Here is a 19789-nt window from a genome sequence, read left to right as displayed (position 1 = left end):
CTCTGCCAAGACAGTGCCTCCAGGGCAGTGACGGCCCCTCACAGCAGCTAGCTGGCGAAAATGAGTGTCTGAATTGTTCTCATCAGTTCACACACTGACAAATGGATGGAGCAAAGGGCAGTGAGAGGAAAGTACATTTAAAACATGCATGTCTAATTTAGGATATTTTTAGCCCGCATTCACCTGATCAACTCTGTTTTTGGGTGGATGCTGCTTGACCACTCTAGATGCTCAGGAATATGATATAGTACCAAGAATCATCGCTGTAATGAAAGTTGGCAAGGCAGTTCTTCAGATGGTGTTGGCATGGCTTATAGCTCCCTGTCTAAGCCCTTGGAAGGCCTGAGGTGGATCTCCTGGGTCTGTCCCACTGCATTTGGGTAGTCTCCTTAAGGAAAAGCAATTCAACTAGAGGATACTGAGATAAATAATATGTTCTCATTAGTGCTACAGCATAAAAAACCAAAGCTCTGCTTTGTTGAGAAACTCAGCCATCAGAAACCACATGAAAGAAGCTTAAATTGGCCTGTAGGGGCTGGTTTCAGAGGAACAAAGGGCAGAAGGAAAGTCACTGGGACACGGTGGAGTAACTCTTCTGCATCAGTTTGACACTGAGAAGGTACCTGAAGCTGAGAGTCCTAAAAAGGGGCTCCAATCAATTAAACTGGTTCATCAGATTTCATACATTAATAAACCTACAGGCACATCTTCAGGGGAAATAGAGCAGGTCAAGGCCAAGGAGAAATCCCACTGGACTGGACATGAACTACTTCTCCCAGGAGTGCACCAGTCTTCTTTGAAAATAAAAAACTGTGTGCAGGAGACTCCATCCCTTACTATAAGAATTAAAGCATGGAGTGCCCTGCCTTTATGTCATAGAAGATAAAACAGGGAAAAAACAACCAACAACCCTTTCAACTCGGGATGGGATGTTGTAGGGTGATCACTCAACTTCTTGGAGTGATCACTCAGGAAACTATCTTCAGCACACCCTGAGGGACCTTCATGTTCCTGTTCATCCTGGGAAGATTAGGGAGAGGCAGAAATACATCCCACCAGAAACAAAAAATAGGTAATAAAAGAATATTTTTAGAGCACTGGTCTGGCACATAAAACTAATTTTCTACTGAAAAAATGGCATTCAGAGGGTAATGCATCAGCTGACCTGTGCCACCCTACTAAAATCCAACAGTTTGCTGTCGCAGACACCAGCTGGGATTGCTTTGTTCTATGAGGTCCTTGATGAACTTTCAAGCTACTTTTCACTCCCCAATTTTCTTAAAAAACTTGAAACTTGTAAAAGCATTTTCAAGAAAAACAGCTCCCACCACCTTCCTGCTCCATGTAGGAACAAGCACCAGAAGCAGCATTTTGTTCTGAAACTGTTATCCTGGGCAAACACTGAAAGCCAGGGGCAGGGTGGGCAGTGCAACAGCCGTTCCTATCTACTCAAAAAGAAAGGGCACAACAATTCTCCTGTAGGTTTCTGAGTCACTTTTGTTTCTTTACATTCAAACCTGTGGACGCTTGGGTGGGTGGAAGGGAGATGATACCTTGTTAGCGATATCACTGGTTGTTATCAGTTGAAGAGCTCAGGTTTAAGGGGATATCCCCATGGACACCCACAGAGGACAGATAGGAAGCCATGTTTTCAGATGGAACATACAGGGATGAACTTTCAGGTAAGTTGATGATGTCGTTTCCGAAGACTGACTGATGGCCAGCGAGGAACTGCTGGTTGCTTTCAAGAAGGACATCTTTCCCTGGAAACGCAAACAGATGACAGAAAACTCAGTCTCTGGAAGGCACATTACAGCACTTATGGAAGAAGCATTGTAAAGGGGCAAATTTCTGCTGCACTGGGAGGGGAAGGATCTTGATCAAAGCAAAAAGTGCTTGGAAACACTTGAGTCAATGGGCTCACTCAAAAGCCCATTAAAATCTGTGGAAGTCTTTCCAGGTTGCCTGCTGGCTTCTGCCTGAATACTGAGATGCCTTCCAGGAGACAATGAGAAGCAGGCAGGAGAAACTTCTTCACTCAAGAACTGTCCATTTTCCTTGTTTTTGCAGTAAGAGACCTCCGCCAATTGCCTCATTATTCCAGCATCAGCACCCTGCGTGGACAAGAAAGGCTTTGGAGACAGGAGATGATCCCCCTGTGCTGTTCAGTCCCAGCCTGCTGAGTAATTCTCTCCAGTGATACTGGGCATTAATACCTTTGTTGGTCATGAAAGATGCAGAGCTTAAGGTGGAGGCTGGAAGACTCTGAACTACACATCAAAACCCTGCAGTAGTTGGAGCAGGTAGCAATGGCACCTGAACAAAGCTAACAGAGCTTTCTTTCAGGACTAGTTCAGATAAATACACATGGAAATCATAACAGATCAATATTCCAAGGCCAAGAAAGCACTTCTGGATTCTTACCAAAAGTCAATGACACACCTTTTCAGAATTGCTAAGGGGGGATGGCATGTTCAGATGAACATTTCCCTTGAGAAGCAGTAAAAGAGTCTGGTGGAACAGAGAGATGTTGCTGGTAGCTATGGGATCACCCCTGGAGCAGAAGCCAGAGGAAACACGGCCCATGCAACTCTTTCCACCCCTACAGTTCGCTTAGATTGCCATGTTGCTCCCAGGTGGTAAGGAACAGGCAGGAGAGAACAGTGCATAGCTAATGACAGATTTGATATGGACCCAAGCAGGAACAGAGGTCATTTGGTTACATTTAACCTCAATTTATTTCTTGCCTCTTCTCAGAAACTGTCAGTAGTTGTTGCTGATGGCAATCATGAAAATGAAATGACACTCCAGGTGGCACATGGTTAGTGCTGGTCTCAGCACCTTCATTACAACCCCATTCCCAAGTCTGCAAGAGTTGCCAGTGTTCCTACCTGGGCAGTCACTGCTGAATGATGGGTTAAACACTTTTGAGTTCAGCTCAGTTGCGTTCTTCTCCAGATCTGCTGTGAGTCGCTGCATCTTGATGCAAAAATACAAACTACAATGTACAATTATACAAGGACAGGACAGCTTGTTAGAACTAGGCCACTTCTGACAATCAGCACTTCATTCTGTGTACCATCTGCCAGCAACATGTGCTGTGCTCCCCACCCTGCCTCTTCCAAAATCATCTGCTGAGAGATGCAATCCCCTGTTAGCACTGAAGCTTATGTCACATGAGGAGGCCAGACTGGAGCTGCTGTGGCTACACTCACTGGGCTGCTACAAGAAAAAAGCCCACAATCTTCTGCAGCCAGCAACAAACACAAAAATATTTTTTCTTTCCATTTGCTTGTGGTTATCCTTAAGTAAAAACAGCTTTCAGCTGTACTATGCTTTGAGGTGCGACGTGCTGCAGACAGTAATCACAGGTTCTGGTACATTCATAGTTTTCTGCAGGACTCACAAGGCTGAGGGAAGGCTGCACCCTTAGCTGCTGTGAAATTCAGCAGACGTGAGGACTGAAGCAGAGTACTGCAGCTTCCTCTCAGCAATCCATTTTAAGAGACCTCCCCCTTGCTGCCAAGACTTGCAAATCCTACCTGTCTCTGCAGAGACCCTCAGGAATGGGATTACCTAGTAAGTTCTGAATTATTGAACCCAAACCTATAAGGGCAAGTGATATCACAATGGAGGTTTAGAGACTTCTGGTGTTTCATTAGAATAGATTGTGCTTTGCATGTCCACAGACGTGGCAGAAACACCCAATCTTTATCCCACCCAGCTGGCAGGGAGAGCTCTGAGAAACCAACCCTAGTCAAGCAGGGCAGAAAAGCAGTCAGGAACCTCACACCTCCTTCCCTTTTTACTTAATCACCATATTCACTTTAGGAATCTCTGCATCAAATCAACAAATAACAAATAACACCAAACTAAATTTCTCCTCATTTCTTCTGTGTGCGTGTATTACCACAGTCTCTGTTCTGGCTACACCACAGCATTTCTTCAGCTAGGTCCAAGCTCTGCCTACAGGAAATTCTGCCACATGTTTACATCATAGTTATCTCAGAAACCCATCTCTTACCGAGGACAGACCAGCTTCCATTTCAGCCAGATTGCACTCACTCATTGCCAAGTTGGGATTGAAGACCTGTTTGGAAAGATACACTATGAGGGCATGGAACACACATCAATTTTGCAGAAGTTTGAGCAATTGGGGAAGGGAGCTGTGATCTGGGGGTACAGTTCTACAATTTATTCTCAGTTGCACTGAGAGAGAAAAGTGTGTCAGTAACAGGAAAACACCTCCTAACAAGACATAGGAAACAGAAACCATCTGAGCCAGTGGCAGAGGGCTACTTGAGAACAAGCACCACAGTTTGTCCACCCCACAGCCCCATCCACCCCACAGCCCCATCCATCCCACAGCCCCATCCATCCCATAGTCCCACAGTCCCACCGGATCCCTCCCCACTGCCCCACACTGCTGCCCAAGGCTGCACTCACATCCAGAAGGCCAGCAGGCTCCAGGCCATACTGCTGGCTCCTCAGCAGCAGCTGCAGCCCCTCCAGGTTCCAGTCAGGGCCCTCCAGTGGGTCTGAAATATCTGTTCTGAGGGAAGATGAAAGGAAACAGTGCCATAGATGAGACTTGCATGGATATAAAGCAGAGCTAAGCATCCTACATATATTTTAATGGAGCTCAATCCAGCTGGCAGCCAGACATGAATGGTGATCCCCAGGGGTCGAAGCTGGGGCTGGTCCTGTTTAATGACTTTACTGATGATCTGCACAAGAGGATGGAGTGCACCCTCGGAAGGACTGCAGATGACATCGACTTGGTCGAGGTCAATTGGATGAGGTTGAACAAGACCAAGTGCTGGGTTCTGCATTCTGGTCACAACATCCCCACGCATTGCTACGGTGTTGGGGCAGAGTGGTTGGAAAGCTGTGCAGAGGGAAAGGATCCAGGGCTGTGATCTGACAGCCAGCTGAACTGAGCCATGGAATGTGGGCAGTGGGCATGGTGGGTATGGGCTGGGGTTGGACTCAGGAATCTCAGAGGTCTGTTCCAGCCTTAGCAGTTCTGTGGTTCTAAATAACATTTAGAAAACCAAGAGCCCACTGTCACCCTTGATTCACGTAATTTCAGCTGCATTAATCCCAGAAATAGGCCCCAATGGAGCAGGAAGGGGCCAGGGATGACAGCCAACAAGTGAGAGAACCCTCCTGGGTGCAGAACGGAGCTCACCAGTTGCACCAGGTGATTAAAGTCAGCCTCCCATACCCTTGGTAATGGGAAGAGCTGTGGATCACACAGGGCTGCAGCTCTCCCCCTCACCTGTCCAGCAGTGTCCTCCTGCCTCTCCTCTCGGGGAGCTGTGAGGTTCCTGGGGGGGGCATACTGCAGCTCCCTTTGCCCTCCAGGACAGACTGCACCATGGCAACTGGAAGCACAGGGGGCTCGGGGCAGGCCCGGCAGCCAGAGAGTGGGACATCATGTTCAGCAGTGGCATTCATACCCGGGCTTGCTGGCTCCTCCTTGATCAGCATAAGGCACTTCTCCCTGCAGTGGAGACAACATTTATCCCTACACACACTGCTCCACATCACTGGGAAGGGCAGCAGGAGCTGCTAATACCTGGAAATTGATGTGCAGTAAGGTCTTTCTACACAGAAGGGCTGTAAAGAGGCTGGAACGGGCTGCCCAGGACAGTGGTGGAGTCACCGTCCCTGAAGGCGTTCAAGAAATGTTTAGATGTTGCACTCAAGGACATAGTTTACTGAGAAATGGTGGTACGTGGATGGTTGGACTGGATGATCTTGGAGGTCTTTTCCAGCCTTGATGATTCTATGATTCTGTGATTCTATGATCAGAAAAATGCTCAGCTGGAATGTCTTCAGTGACTATGTCAGTCATGGTTATAATGAATTTACCCCAGTAGATTGTCTTGCAAATACAGAAAATACACTTTCACACATTCATCACTCTTCAGATGAGTACTGCACTCAATACAGGTAAGAAGTCACTAGCTAGAGAGGGCCTCCAGATAAGAAGTCTCCACCCTGGAAATAGGAATGGGATCGGCAAGACCTCACCATCTGGAGCCAGCATTGGACCAATGAGCTACCCAGAAACCCTAGTGACACAGGTCAGGATCTTGTGGCCATGCAGGATTCAAAGAAGAAGCCATTGAGATCAGACAGCCTCAGCTAGACAGTAACTTGTTTGGAAGCAGAGGTTTGCCCTTTTGCAGTGGGAGCACTCCACTCTATTCCTACCATTCTACTCCTACCATTCTATTCCTCCAGTATGACACTAGAGGCTCAAACATTACAACTTTCCATGTCAAAACTTACTCCATGCCACTTACAGAAAACTTTCCAGCTCCCTGCGAAGCTGCACAGCTGCAGCCAGTGGCATGCATACCAACATGGGAAGCCACACAAAATAGTATTATTTTACAGCCCTGACAGACCATCTCCTCTGTGAGACAGCACATGAACACGTCCCACATATGGATGGTATGTGACATAACACAGCCTTCCCCAGCATTTGTTTTTAGATCAGATTTTCTTCTTGTGAATCCTAAACTCCTGGCAGAAGCTCACCTTTCTGCAGCCTCACACTCCTGAAGAGCCACGCAGACACAGCACAAATCAGAGGCCGCCAGATGGCACTCAGAAATAAGCTGAGAGCAACAACAGTTGAAGGCTACATGAGTTTCTTTCTGCTTCAGAAATGCCTTTCAGCACACAGTTTTTTAACTGGAGCTCACTAAACGCTTCCAGCTACTTTTATGGGGATGATCTCAATTATTAGGTAGATATACATGTAGTTTCTAGGGTCAATTTTTCTTGCCTCTATGCCTGAGAAACTGTTTTCACGACTCACCAGTCTGTTTAGTTTCCACTGACATCGCTGCGTAGCTGTTCTGATACCAGCCCCAAATATGCTGCACGTCTGCGGCAGGAAGAGATAAGAACTGAAATGCCCCTGCATTCAATTCTTATGTCACTGGGACCTCTTCACAGAAAAGATATCAAATGTCGGAAGTCACGATGCAACCCTTCTGTTCTCGTTAGCAGAAAGATGTAGAGTTTGATTTGGTTGCTTCTTTGTCAAAACTAAGAGGAGACTTCCTCAACAAGCCCCAATATACCCCATTCTCTCTGTGTTTACCTGTCATTATCAGGAGGAGACTGCATATTTATTATGCTGGATGATGATGCTTCAGTAACATCGGATATGATGGGTCCTGCAGCCACCGCAGGGCTATGCAAACAGGGGGCGGGTTCTGTCGATGGCTAAGGGGAAAGCAAAGGGAAAACAGATTTCTCTTTCTGAGTCAGTAAAGAGCACCAGTAAGTCAGCTGGGTCTCCGTGGGCCCAAGAAGGAGAGAGGCAGCTTGCTGGTTTCATCCAGCTCCATCTTCCAGAACTCCTGCCCAAGCAGGCACCTGGTGAACGCCGCTCCGCTTTGCAAACCTCTTCTTCACTGCTATACTCTGGCCAAACTCTTTACTCTAGCAACCATACTATTGCTTCAAACATTCTCCCCTCCTTGGCCACAGAAACCTCCCGAAGTATACCCACCGACTGTATGAAATAGGCATCGTGGAGGGCGTCCACAGACAAATGCCGGCTGAACTTGGACACCTGAGGAGTGGACAAGCCATTGTCAAGCATCGGAGACCTGGAAGAAAAACAAGAGGTTTGTTGTCCTGGTATGCACTAATTGGTCAATCCCTGGCTGCTCTTACAAGCAACAGCTGTCAGCCAAGGGCTGGTTCCCCAGCTATTCTGTATTTCCTCGGCTGTAATGCACACCAGTGTTCAGTGTTACAGAACAAGAAGGGGAGTGGTGGTCTCAGAGGACATCACCATTAAGAAGTGCCCTTAGCAGCCACACAGAGAAAAGGTCTGGGTCTTACAGATATTACTTGAAAGAGGAGAGTGAAGTACATAGAGCACAACTTCTTTCCCATGTGAGGAAGAAATGATGAAATATGAGGAAGAAATGAGGAAGAAATACCTGTCCCTACAATCAGAACTGCTGTGGAGGATGCAAACCTGAAGCTTAGGATATGTCCTCCAAGAGTTCCCAGACCCCTCTTTGCACAAATAATTTTGGAATGGTTTACAAGCTTAATTATGCATTTTTCTGTTCTGGACTTCTGTTCTGCAGCCTTAGACACAGGTATGCACAGTGCTACGAGCACATGCATTGCACTAAGGTGCTTTGGAGACAGGCCTTAGTGTTTCCAAGGAAACAGAAGCTCAATTAACACACACACAGCATCATGCAAACTGCAGCTGGGTAGCATCAGCGGTATCCCTCTTTGTAAAGAGGCCAACACAGGTGCTGTGCCAATTGTTCTGTGCTCTTCTGCTCCTTCCAGCACAGTTTCTCACTAATGGTTTGCTTTTTTTTTCACAGCAGTGGTGTATGACAACTGCCCAGCCCTGCTCCCATTAATAACAAGTGGGAAAATGGTTGCCCGTAGGACTAGCCCAGGGGCCCTGCCCTTCTCCCACCGTTGAGTGTTCCCATCTTTCCCAAATAAAGGTCATGAGCTGACACAGTACTTCTCTACAGGCCACTGAATGGGGCATGTCAGCAGGTCTGACTCGGCAGTTAAGCTCATTCATTTCCCATCCCCATGGTGCCTGGTCCGGTGACCGCCTGCCTGTGCGAGCTGAGCTTGTGCTTTTAGCAAGGGGACAGCATTATGGGTCTGTGAGTGTACACCCCGCACCCAGATACTTACAGCTTCCTCTTTATCCCAGTGCTGCCGGGGCTTGATTGGAGCTGGCCAAACAGAAACTGAATCAGCTGTCAGGAGACATCACAGTCCAGTGTTAATCATCAGTGATTCAGCATTCTCTGTTCCCATATCACACATCCCTCCCTCCTGACACCAGCCCAAAGTTGGGAGCAGACATGAAATAACGGGAGCCAAATTCCAAGACGCAGCCCAAAACAGGACTCCAGGACAACGTTAGCCCACTGTGCACAAAAGCTGCAGGGTGCACATGCTCAGAGCTCTCAGCACGATGCATGCAGAACTCCAGGAGCCCGATCCAGTGGATAACCATGCCTGTAGGGGCACACAGGCAAACAGTGGAACAGATTACCCAGGGACAGGGAGTCACCGTCCCCCAGAGGTGGTCAAGAACCATGGAGATGTGGCACTGATGGATGTGGTCAGTGGGCAATATTTGTGGCAGGTGGACGGTTGGACTAGAAGATCTTAGAGGTCTTTTTCCAACCTTAATGATTCTGTGATTTCAGTGAGACTTGGCCTTTCAGAGCCCTTTAAAAAAGGCTCCATAAGATCTAATAAGGACTTTGCAAGTGAAAGAAGAAACCTCCCAGAGGAGACACTGGAGAGAGGCCTCTGCTCTTCTGGTTGAGTGTTTCAGCCCTGTGAAGTTCAGTGCTGATAAAAGGTACAAGTACGATGCAGGATGGGAGAAGAATCACTTAGCAACATATTCCCAAATCAGCTCTAGCTAAAGCTCTGCTTTGAACTCCTAACAAAGAGAGCATTATTATGATATAACACAGTTGTATCTTACTCACTGCTAAATGTAACAAAACAGAATTGCATAAATGCCTCCACAATGAGCAGAGTGACTGGTCCAGCCTCAGAGCTGGAGAAAGGTTGGACAGCCTCATGCATTTCTATCCAGTCCTATGACTGATGCCACGTGAGGGTCAGAACATGGCTCAGGGGCACTGAAAAATGTGACATGCTCAGTCACATCAGCACCATATTGGAGCCACTGGAGAGTCCTTTTCCAAGCAGATCACACTAGAGTTTAAGGGAGATAGCTCCTTTAACTTGTCAAAATGCTGAAGATGACTACTGAAGAAAGGGCTAGCCAGTTCTACTGCTGCTGCTTCAGTGCTAGCAGTGTGGGGAGAAAAGGCTTGGGAAGCCAGAAGACATCAACACAACCAGAACAAAGGACAGTATCATACAGAACAGTCAGTGCCAATACCACCAAAACAAGGATGGTATCACACAGGGCAGTCAGTGTGGGCTGTGCTCTCCTGCTTGGGACTTGGATGGAAGAGTGGTTCCTAACATCACATCATGGACTGGCAGCAAAATGAAAATCTCAGAGCAAAAGTTGCTCCACGCAATGATCATGGCACATGGGACATGTGGGAGCATCGTGCAACTAGAAAGAAAGGAAAACACACAAACTGTGGTATCACAGAGTGTGGAGAAGATGATGGGGCAAAAAAAATCAGAGCAGGACATGCACTGTGCAGACCACATGAGTTTTGGTTCATATGATCACTACCTTGTTGATCACCTTCTGTTGCTGTGAGTGGTTTTGCCGTAGAGAAACAACCTCCCTCCAGAGGACTTCATTTTGCCTGAAAGTGAAACAGAAATGTCCTGTAAGCACAGAAACATCCCAACAGCCCACGGTGCTGCCACAGTGCACAGCACTCAGCTCAGCAAAGTCTCATGTTGGGTCATTGCAGACTTCGGCACCTTGCAGATGTCCCAGCTACAGTCACATGATTCCTTTCCTTGTTTTCCCTCAATTTCAGAACTATAGACCAAAGTTTGGAGGAGAAACAAATAAAGAGAAGCCACCATATATACAGGAGAGTAGCAGGAGGGCATGTTTGGGTTTTTTTGTGGAATTTTTTTTACACATTACACATCCTTTAGGTGGTAATAGTCTTTCTAGTGTGGATTGATGCTACAGCTGGGAATACAATGTCTGTGGACTGAAATAGCAAAGTAGCTACCCCCGTATAGCAGCTTGTACAGCAGTAGTCCCTGCTGGAATTCCTTGAAAATTAAGTTAAGAAACAAGCCTAGAGCAAAACTTCTATTTCTACTGTACCTGGATTTCATAGTGTGGTTTCACACACATGCTAAGTGTGAGAAGCATTATAAATTAAAGAAGGATTGAAGGATTAGCTATCACACTCAGGTGGCTGGGAGTTCAGGTGACCACATGCAAGAAGTACTACATACACCTTTCTTGCTCTTACACAACAGAGAGAGGGTCCTACAGCTACACCTACTACAGCTGCTCACGTCCACACATTCTTTTGGCTGGTCATATGTATTAAATGTAGAGGATAACAGGGATAGATTTCTGACTTTAAATCGTTGGATGTGGTACTGCTGCATTTCTGCCAAAGCCTCTTCTAGGTTTAAAATTGTGTCGCATATCTCCTTTTGCCTTCACTTCTATCTGGAGAAAACTCAGTTATGTCAGTCTCCAATACTCATCCTTCCTGTGTGGCTTCCTTTGTGCTTATCTCATCTGTAAAAGGAAAATATGGATGAAGAGAAAACGTCTACCTGTTGTAGAAGACAGAGAGGCTAAGGATTGATTTGTACACTGTAGCTCACTGGGAGCTCTGCACAGAAATCCACAAGTTATCTCAGCAGATCTAGTCCCTCTGATCAAAACAAAGGTCAGCTGTTCAGATGCAGCAGGCCCTAGTGCAGCACTCTGAAGACACATTCATGCATCAGCGTTTTCTCTGTTTATACTTACTGCTGAGAAGATACATAAATAATACAAACTCATTTTGTTCAAAGAGGATACTTAAGCAAAGAGAAGATTCTTAGCTCAGTACGTGCTCCCTGGCAAGCAGCTGTGCTAGGTTCCTCCTTTCAAGCACTCTCCACGACCATCTCTCAAGAAGCCAATGCCTACAAAGAAGCAGCCTGAGTAGGGTTCAACTCACTGCTTCATGTCCTGCATTTGGCACTCCAGGTTCTCCTGCTGACTTCTCAGGATCTGTACCTCGTACAGCAACCTGCTGAGGTCCTCCTGGCGCATCTTGGTCTCCTCACTTTTTACTACTGACACCTAAGGAAGAAAAAAGCAGAGGTGGACTTCACCACCTCCAGAAGGGCTGTGGATGATGGCTGTGGCTCAGGGGCAGGACTCCCAAGGCCAGACTGGTATGCTGGCATACACAGGCAGGCGACATGTTCACAAGAGTCTGGGTATTACTGCAAGGGCCAATGAGATAAAATGCAGCAAAGTGCAGGAAAAGTGCTTCCTTACAGAGGGCTGTTGGCAGGATATTGTCCACTGGGTATGTATTCAAAATCAGCTTGGAAAAAAAGGTACTTTGAGGAACAGGAAAGCAGTGAACTAAGTCTTAACTCCTTCAATTTTGTATAGTTTTAGAGACCCCAAATCAAACCTTGTTCTTTACAGAACTAAGCCTAAGGAGCTGCTTTGAACTGATATATTACACTTGGATTTCCATGATGTTTTTGTTGTAGTTACTTTCTGAAGTCAATATGCTAATTCAGTGAGAGAACAGCCCTTTTTGGAGGCCACAAACAGGTTAAAAGACAGTAAACAGTTGACAGGAGTAGGTTATAGCTTCTGAAGCAACAGGAGGGGAGTGCTGGGAGATTCAGGAAGAGATTTGTCATACTGATCTAGAAAAGGAGATGATTCAAAATGAGAGAGCAGTCAGAAGCAACCCTGGCTGTGCAGCACAAAGATCTGTGGCACTGGGCAACAGGGCAATGGGCAACAGGGCAAAACAAACCAACAGCTGGTGAAAGCCAAGCCCTGAGCTCAGAGGACCCTTGCCCCAGCAGAACATACAGCCCAGGCTAGGAAGCACATTGCAAGGTGATGTTTGAGTCATGCCAAGAAGTCCACAGCATGCCAATCCACGTTGCAAAAAAAACCCCAAATTTGCCTTTGGGGAGCTATCAAGACAGGAAAGCAGCTGTGGTAGAATCCGTGCAATGAACACATCTCAGTCACAGTTTCAAACTCCTCACCTTCCTCTTGATGTGCTCCAGGAGGTGTTCATGGCCCTGAAGGAAGCATAGGTGTTGGAACTCAGTGTCATCCCGCTCAGGCTTGACCAGCCCCCCTTGCTCAATGTTCACCACCTTCCTGAAGCCATCTGCATGGAAAGGGTGTGGGTGAAAAGTCAGTGGGCCCATGCTCTCCTCCTGGCCTCCAGAAGTGAGGGAAATCTACGTCATATACCTCTTTGAAGTTCTAGAAAGGTTTCTACACCACATCTACCCCTCCTCAAGACTGGCCTCGTATTCACAACAGTGCTATTGTACGCTTGAATTGCAGAGGGAAAACTTCACTGAGGAACATACAGACTGTCACTGAAAGGAAGTAGCACTTCAGAAAAGTATATTTCATACAAACAGGGTCTAGGTGTCGCCAACAGCTATGTGTAAACCTCTGCTGAGGGGTGAACGTGTCCAATTAGCAAGGTTTGCTGGGTGAAATGCTGTCCGACCTTAGCTGGGCATGCTACAATCAGAGGAAGCTGTCTCGAGGGAGATTTCATGGTAGTGAGCTGCCAGAAAAAGCCCCGTATGGACATCAAATTGATCAAGGAAAGCAGATAACCTGGTAGCTGAAATTTCTTAGCCACAGCTTATGACTGAATCTAACAGAAATGCCATGGTAGAAGCCACGGAAAAATCCATAGATCTTCTACACAAGATCACTTCACTGGTATCTAAGAGGAATGTCTTCTTTGGCAAAATCAATAATCACAGAATCATAGAATCATAACGTCACAGTAATGTGCATACGTGGGCTCCCAGTGTTTCTATCTACAACTCCCTTCTGTCCTTCCCATCCCAGCCTTGCTCTCTCTCTCCCTCTCCCTGTATCCCATGAGACCCATGCAAGTTGAACTTACACATGTTCAGCTGCCGGATGAAACTGGCCATGTTGTTGTGTTTGAAGTACTTGGGCAGCACCTCTTTGGCAAAGCGTCCTTGGTCAAACACATGGAAGCTGGTGCCGTTCTGCAAATGCAATAAGGACAGAGGCAGTCAGAAGACTGTAGGAGAAGGCCAGGAGGAGGTGGTTCCTTTGAGTCCTACAGCAGGACTAGTCATGCTCTGTCACCTTGAAGCTGTGAAGAGTGACAACAACTTTCGGTGAACAACGTTCCCCTTTCAGTTCTGGCACAGCCACGTTTTTCATCCTTTTTGACTGCTTGTTCAGAACCCCAGATGTGAGAAAAAATCTACAGGTTTTTACATCCCAAGTGCTCACAGCTCACGATTGCTGCCCTTTCTTGTGTGGACCTCACAGAAAGAAACTTATGTCTGGAGAAGTCTTGGAAAGTGGAAATTGCCATTATAATCGATGAAGGCGCAGGCACAGGTTCACGCTGTGAACTGTCTGCTCCAGAGCACAGGGGCCCTGGAGGGAGCACTGCCTGGAGACGTGGCACAAGAACATGGCACGACATGAAATCTCTGGGGATACCGCACTGACAGAAGCTCTACACACCTTCTCTGGGTTATTTCTGAAAGCACACAGTCACGAGGGCAGCCACAAACTTGGCTGAATTATGGCATAAAGTTTTAACGATTGTACTGACAGTTCAGGTTAGCAACATGCATTTGAACTTGCTAAAAGACATTTCTGAGGATGTATTGCCAGGATTCATGACTCCAAAACAAAGCAAACCAGGCTGGGACAGACAGGCTCACTGAAGCCCACATCTCCCCTGCTGGCCTCTCTCCTGCTGGCAGGTAAGCTGCTGCAGAGAGGGCCTGGCAGACATGCTGCACTGCAGCTGCCCCGAAATGTTCTGCAAATACAAACCCACATCACCTTCTTAAGGGACAGAACTGGCAATGCATTTTCACCTGAGTCCCACCATGCACCCACCACCCAGCCTGCTCTGCATGCCACTACACTCCCATTGGCATACAGTGCCAATTCCCACTGTGCTTGGAACAGCAGGCCCACACAGGCTTCTTCTGCCTGCTCTCGCAATTAACCCTGCATGCTCACAACAGACAACCCTCCTTCTTGCCTCAACAGTGCCCTTTGACCATCACCAGAATCTTTCCTATTGATCCTTGCTGCACAGAGCAGAAGCAAAACTGGCCAAGTGCATAGGACATTCACTAACAATCTGCTCACCAGTCTTGGCAGATGTTTATCCCAGCTGGTTTTGACAGACCCACAGGGCAGATATCCTGTGCCATGCAAAGGTTTATTCAATTACTCCTTACAGGTCCTGTTTATCAAGAGCTCTGATTACATCCAGAAATCTTAGGAAAGTTTTGCAGCCCCTCAGCTCTAACAGCACTGACAAGGAGAAGAGAAGGATGCAACAAGGGAATCTCAGACCTCTGCAGATGATCTTAGAGTTCTTTTCCAACCTTAATGATGCCTCACCCAAGAAGATATCTGTAAGTCAACGTCTGGCTGCAGGAAAGCAGAGCATCATGATGGAAGGTCCAAAATGACAGCTGACCTGAAACCAACATCGGGAATACTGCACATACAACAGAGAGGGGACTGTTTACATGTATTGATATCTAGTTAGAAAGTCGTTACTTAAAACACAGTGGTTCCAAGTGGTATGGCCACGTACTACCAACTTCAGAAAGCCCTGAATAACTAAACAGCTTAAATTCTATCACAGGTTTTGAATGAAAGCTGTACTGGACAAAAGCACATGGCAAAAATACTGTCTCACACTTTTCTCCCTCCCTTTAAATCTGCTTTTGTAATAGATGCTTTCTTTTGGAGACCATGTTTATGTACACAACTTATCTGATAGCTCCCTGCTGGAGACAAAATCACAGTGTTATTCGCAGCAAGCCTTACTCAGGTCAAAAACACAACGTGGTTTCTAAACACTCTACAAGAGGGACTTTTTACCCACTGACTGCACTTAAGTCAATTAAAGCCCCAGAGACAAATAAGAAACCAAACCAAACCGATCTACCACTAGAGAAGTGGTACAAATACGCATCACCACAGCCACCACATGAACTAGCTGAAAAGGTGAGTAAAGCTCTTCCTCAGCTTGTGGTCTGAAGGCTCCTTATGGCAGCCTAACCCTAACCCTGCTACCATGACACTGGTGAAGGGCTGCCAAGAGATGCTTGTGAAATCACCCAACCATCACTCAATTCCTTTAACAGCTTTGCACCTTTTCCAGAAAACTGGAACTGAAGCAAGGTGAAGACCTATTCTCTCCTAAAGAGTCTGTATCTTTTAGAGGATTTGGTTTTAACACCCCTTAAAGCACTCAGAGTGGAACCTAGCATGGGCTGCACATACCGTACTCCAGCAGATGAGGTGGTTTGTTTCGGGATCTTCCACCAGCGTCCAGAGCTTGGTTAGGAAGGCTGGTACATTGCTGGAGTAGCCATCCATCACCAGGGAACTGGGTGAGTCCTGCATAGTTCTCCGATGTCCCAGCTACACTGCCCCCATTGCTGTCAGAGTGCCAGCTCCCCTGCACGCATGTGTGTCCAACACAGAATGAACCACTGAATTTTATCCCAGGCCGGTAGAAAGTGGGCTCCCTGGGAGTCACATCAGCAGTGCTGCTCTCCCTCGTAAAAACTCAGCACAATGCAATGGCATCACCAGCCCCAGAGAACAATACACAGAATGAAAATGCACTGCAGCTGATCTCACAGAGCTGTGAATAAATACGCAGCGTCATGCAGAGGGAACACGTGCCACGCACCTTGTACCAGGAGGTTAGCAAGGCTGCAGAGCAAATCCACCCACCAGGAGCCTGCGGGGCACCCAGCCCTGCAGCACTGTGCTTGTCCAAGCACTCAAATAGTTGTTATTTTGGAATTTTCTTGCCCCAGAAGCTGGCCAGTGGAGATGAGCACAGCCTGGCCAGATCCCAGAGCTGCATGTCTTCGGCCAGGTTTTGAAAAGGCAGAACTGTAAGTTGGCTTGGCTACAGGTCTCATCCACCAGGAGAACTGATTTGGCTCTTGGCTGAGAAAAGTGACTGATGAAAACAGCTGCACACGTAACATACAAGAAAACACACTTTTTATTATTATCGCTCAAAATCCTTTAGATTGCTCTAAATATGTGCTTGCAAAGGGAGCTTTATGCCAGGACCACTTCAAATCAGCAGCTTCTCTTCAAAACACAGTTCATCAGAATCCTTGGCACAACCAACCAACACACACGTCCTACTTCAGAGGCATGATACCCTTGCCATTTGCTGTTGACTGTAAGGTGACAGGAAAAACTGTAAACACTGTTGATTCTCTTAAGAAATATTAACAATGCAGTGAAAGCATAGGCCTTTGCAAAAAGCATTCAACTCACAACCTGGAAATGTGCATTCCTGAGAAAAGAAGGACAGAAAAGGATACTTGCAGGCTACATGCTTTTTCTTACGACTTTATCGGTGCTCTTTTTTAAGTGCTTTTTCTCCTGCTTGCTTCTCCTTATACTGTTACAAAGTAAAGGTTACCTAATACCTGGATACCCTGTGAGCTCACCATCACAGAAATGCCAGAAGAGAAATTATCAAGGTTGGAGGGCACTTTCCATCAGATGACCACGGATGTTGTTACAGATGAGTCCACGTGGCTAACGGACCCCAAGGGACACAGAACACCCCCACTGAAGCTGTCACTTCCTTAACTGTTTGCCTCAGTAGTTTCTGGGAGCCTGTCATGGTGCACTTTGACTTTGAGGGTCTCTTAAAAGATAACATCAAAACTAAAATTCACTATGATTTCCCATACAACTCCACAAAGGGTGAATTTGGCATTAGTGCTATTGCTAAATAGAGAACACAAAGAAGACAAAAGACTTGCCCTCTATATTCCATTAAAGAAAAATTAAAAACAGGCGATTCTATTTCTTTGTATGGCCCTTGATCTGCCACATTTGAGAACAAATGCTTGGTCTGCTAAGTAGGTGAGCTGCTCACCAGACTGTCACTGGTTTCCAGGGGTGCCGTTCCTTGGTGATCTTGAGAGTGTATTGTTTCAGACGGGGGCAGTGCACGAGGAACGCTTCTACCACCTCCTTGCTGACCACACAGAAGCAGTGGATCTCCAGCAGATTTTGGCAGTGCCTAGCCAGATCTACTAGTGAGGAATTCAAGCCCTCTGAGGATGTGGTTTGTAGCGTCAGCTTCTTTAGAGTACTGCTGTAGCTCTGGGTGACAAACCTAATCTGATCGACCATGTAATTGTAGGTGTTAAGCTACAGCGTGCTCACAGGTATATTCAGCTTTAGGATCTGTGGTATTTTGCAGCCAGGGACCGTATGATCAAATTCTAGGTCTACACAGAGTTGAGGATGTTTTTGCCTCACAGCAGCCCACAGCTCTTCTGAGATGACTGGTATATATTTGTCCAGGCGCTCACAGAAAATGTCTAGATGTGTGAAAGCTGCTCTTCCTGGCTTGAGCAGCTCCAGAAATACATCACTGGACAAGCTGGCATAGTAAACCCCCAAGGCTGAGAGTCTGGGACACACACTGAGAACTTTCCTAATCGTGTCCGGCGCCACATTGCATACCAGAGTGTGGTTGTTGATGAACAGACTTTGCAAGTTTGGGTTAGTGGTAGCTAGGAGTTCAACAAGCTCACCATCAAGAGTAAAGGGCATATTTCGAAAATCAACATGCTGAAGATCTATCTGGTTGTTAGTGTCGCACATATTCCGTATGCTCTGCAGAATGTCCTGGCCTGAGTAGAAATAGGGGTTCTCTCCATGGCACACAATACACAGCTGCTGCAGCTTGCGATTCTGTTTTGCCAACACATCTAAGATGTGTGTCACATTCCTGCGGTTGACCTCTTTGGATTGGTCAAATCTGATCTTCAGGTGTTTGGTTTGGCTGAGGAACTGGCACAGGCTCTGCACGCCCTCCTCACCCTCTGAATCACAGCTAGAAGGGTAAAAGAAAAGGTCAGTCACTGTGGAAGATAAACTGAGCCAACAGAGAGAAGACTCTCCTTTACCAGTGTTCCGGCAGACACCAACAGATCGCACATTTCTTCTCACCAGGTGCCTGGCAAGCCACTGTAAGACCAAACTCTGAAGGAGTGAGGGGGCGAGGAGCCAGCTTCCAGAAAGACTATCAGTGAGGTAAGTACCATGCATGATGAAGATGACCTTTGTCTCCTGCTGTTTTCAAGTAGCAACTTGAAGGAACTTACCTGAGAACGTAACAGCACCCAAATCATCACCAGAGCAATTAATAAAAAAACCCACACTGCATAACACCACTTTCTCTATTATACAAAGAAACAATAGGCACAAAATAGAGCAACACACACAAATCACAAGTGATATCAATTAGCTGTCACAGTGGAGTGCTGTAAACATGCACTGATACATAATGCTCTTGATACATCTGCAGAGATGCAGAAATCCATTCCTCTTACCTGATCTCTGTGAAATGCCAAACAGAGCTGGAAGACACAGCCCTAGCCCACTGCTTGCACACCTGGAAGACTGTGTACCTATCTCGAAGAGAAAGGTAGTAGAAAATTTGGATGAGGATTTCTTCTGGGATGTAGCTCCATGGGTCTGGGGCTGGGGCAGGCATGTTGCTGATTCAGTCAGGTTCAGAAACTGGAGAAATTTCCAAAACTACAGTGAATTTTCAAACAACCCTGTTAAAAATAAATAAATATTTAGCATTTATGTATGAAGTCAAACCAATGTGAACAGATCACAGGGGGAGTCAGCGCTATTCTAAACTTGAAACTTCATCAAATTTTGAAATTCAGCACAAAAACGGAGGAAATCCACTGGCCAAATGTCTGCACATTATTTCCAACCTACAAAGCTGGGAAATACTTTTCAAGCACTGAAGATGTCAGATCAAGTCTATAGGTTAAAAAAGGCCTGTATTCCCACAGCAAGGGTTTTGCTACTGTAAGTAATAGAAACGCAAGAGAATTTTCCAGTACTGCTGCACTGGTATGCAAAGAGCTGAGACAGATTTCTCAAACTGTGGGGAGAAAAACCTCTTTGCAAGCAGAAGCTCTACATAGAAAACAGCTCCACACTTTTGTACTGATTGTGAAACAAAAG

General features: G+C 46.5%; 2 protein-coding genes across 2 annotated transcripts; both read right to left on the bottom strand.

Moving 5' to 3' along the window:
* Positions 1-339: 339 nt before the first annotated feature.
* Positions 340-16153, bottom strand: LOC136047223 (heat shock factor protein 4-like). The gene is made up of 14 exons (XM_065734280.1): positions 16031-16153; positions 13635-13743; positions 12742-12869; positions 11676-11800; positions 10259-10334; positions 8713-8777; positions 7538-7637; positions 7124-7248; positions 5282-5506; positions 4447-4552; positions 4025-4090; positions 2892-2979; positions 1554-1763; positions 340-388 (listed from the first exon to the last, which is right to left on the bottom strand). Exons 1-13 carry the CDS (start codon positions 16151-16153, stop codon positions 1567-1569), a joined length of 1533 nt encoding a protein of 510 aa, XP_065590352.1. The 3' UTR covers positions 340-388; positions 1554-1566.
* A 1020-nt stretch (positions 16154-17173) lies between these two features.
* LOC136046754 (F-box/LRR-repeat protein 8-like) lies at positions 17174-19584 on the bottom strand. The gene is given in 2 exon segments (XM_065733486.1): positions 17174-18635; positions 19135-19584. Coding segments are annotated over 2 exon segments (1137 nt in total). The 5' UTR covers positions 19299-19584; the 3' UTR covers positions 17174-17662.
* Between the last annotated feature and the right edge of the window lie 205 nt (positions 19585-19789).

Source organism: Cyrtonyx montezumae, unplaced genomic scaffold (genome assembly GCF_038088225.1).
Source record: "Cyrtonyx montezumae isolate F1298 unplaced genomic scaffold, pur_monq_1.0 scaffold_17, whole genome shotgun sequence".
Taxonomy (NCBI): domain Eukaryota; kingdom Metazoa; phylum Chordata; class Aves; order Galliformes; family Odontophoridae; genus Cyrtonyx; species Cyrtonyx montezumae.
The sequence above is the reverse complement of the archived record's forward strand: the minus strand, read 5'-3'. Positions and strand labels throughout refer to the sequence as shown.

Bases quoted from the DNA above. Each gene is read 5' to 3' on its own strand.
- LOC136047223 (XM_065734280.1), bottom strand. From the start codon at position 16,153: ATGCAGGACTCACCCAGTTCCCTGGTGATGGATGGCTACTCCAGCAAT. The intron at 13,744-16,030 runs GTATGTGCAGCC...TTGCATTTGCAG, and splicing joins ACCTCATCTGCTGGAGTACG to AACGGCACCAGCTTCCATGT. The intron at 5,507-7,123 runs GTAAACACAGAG...TCTCCACTGCAG, and splicing joins TCTCCTCCTGATAATGACAG to GGAGAAGTGCCTTATGCTGA.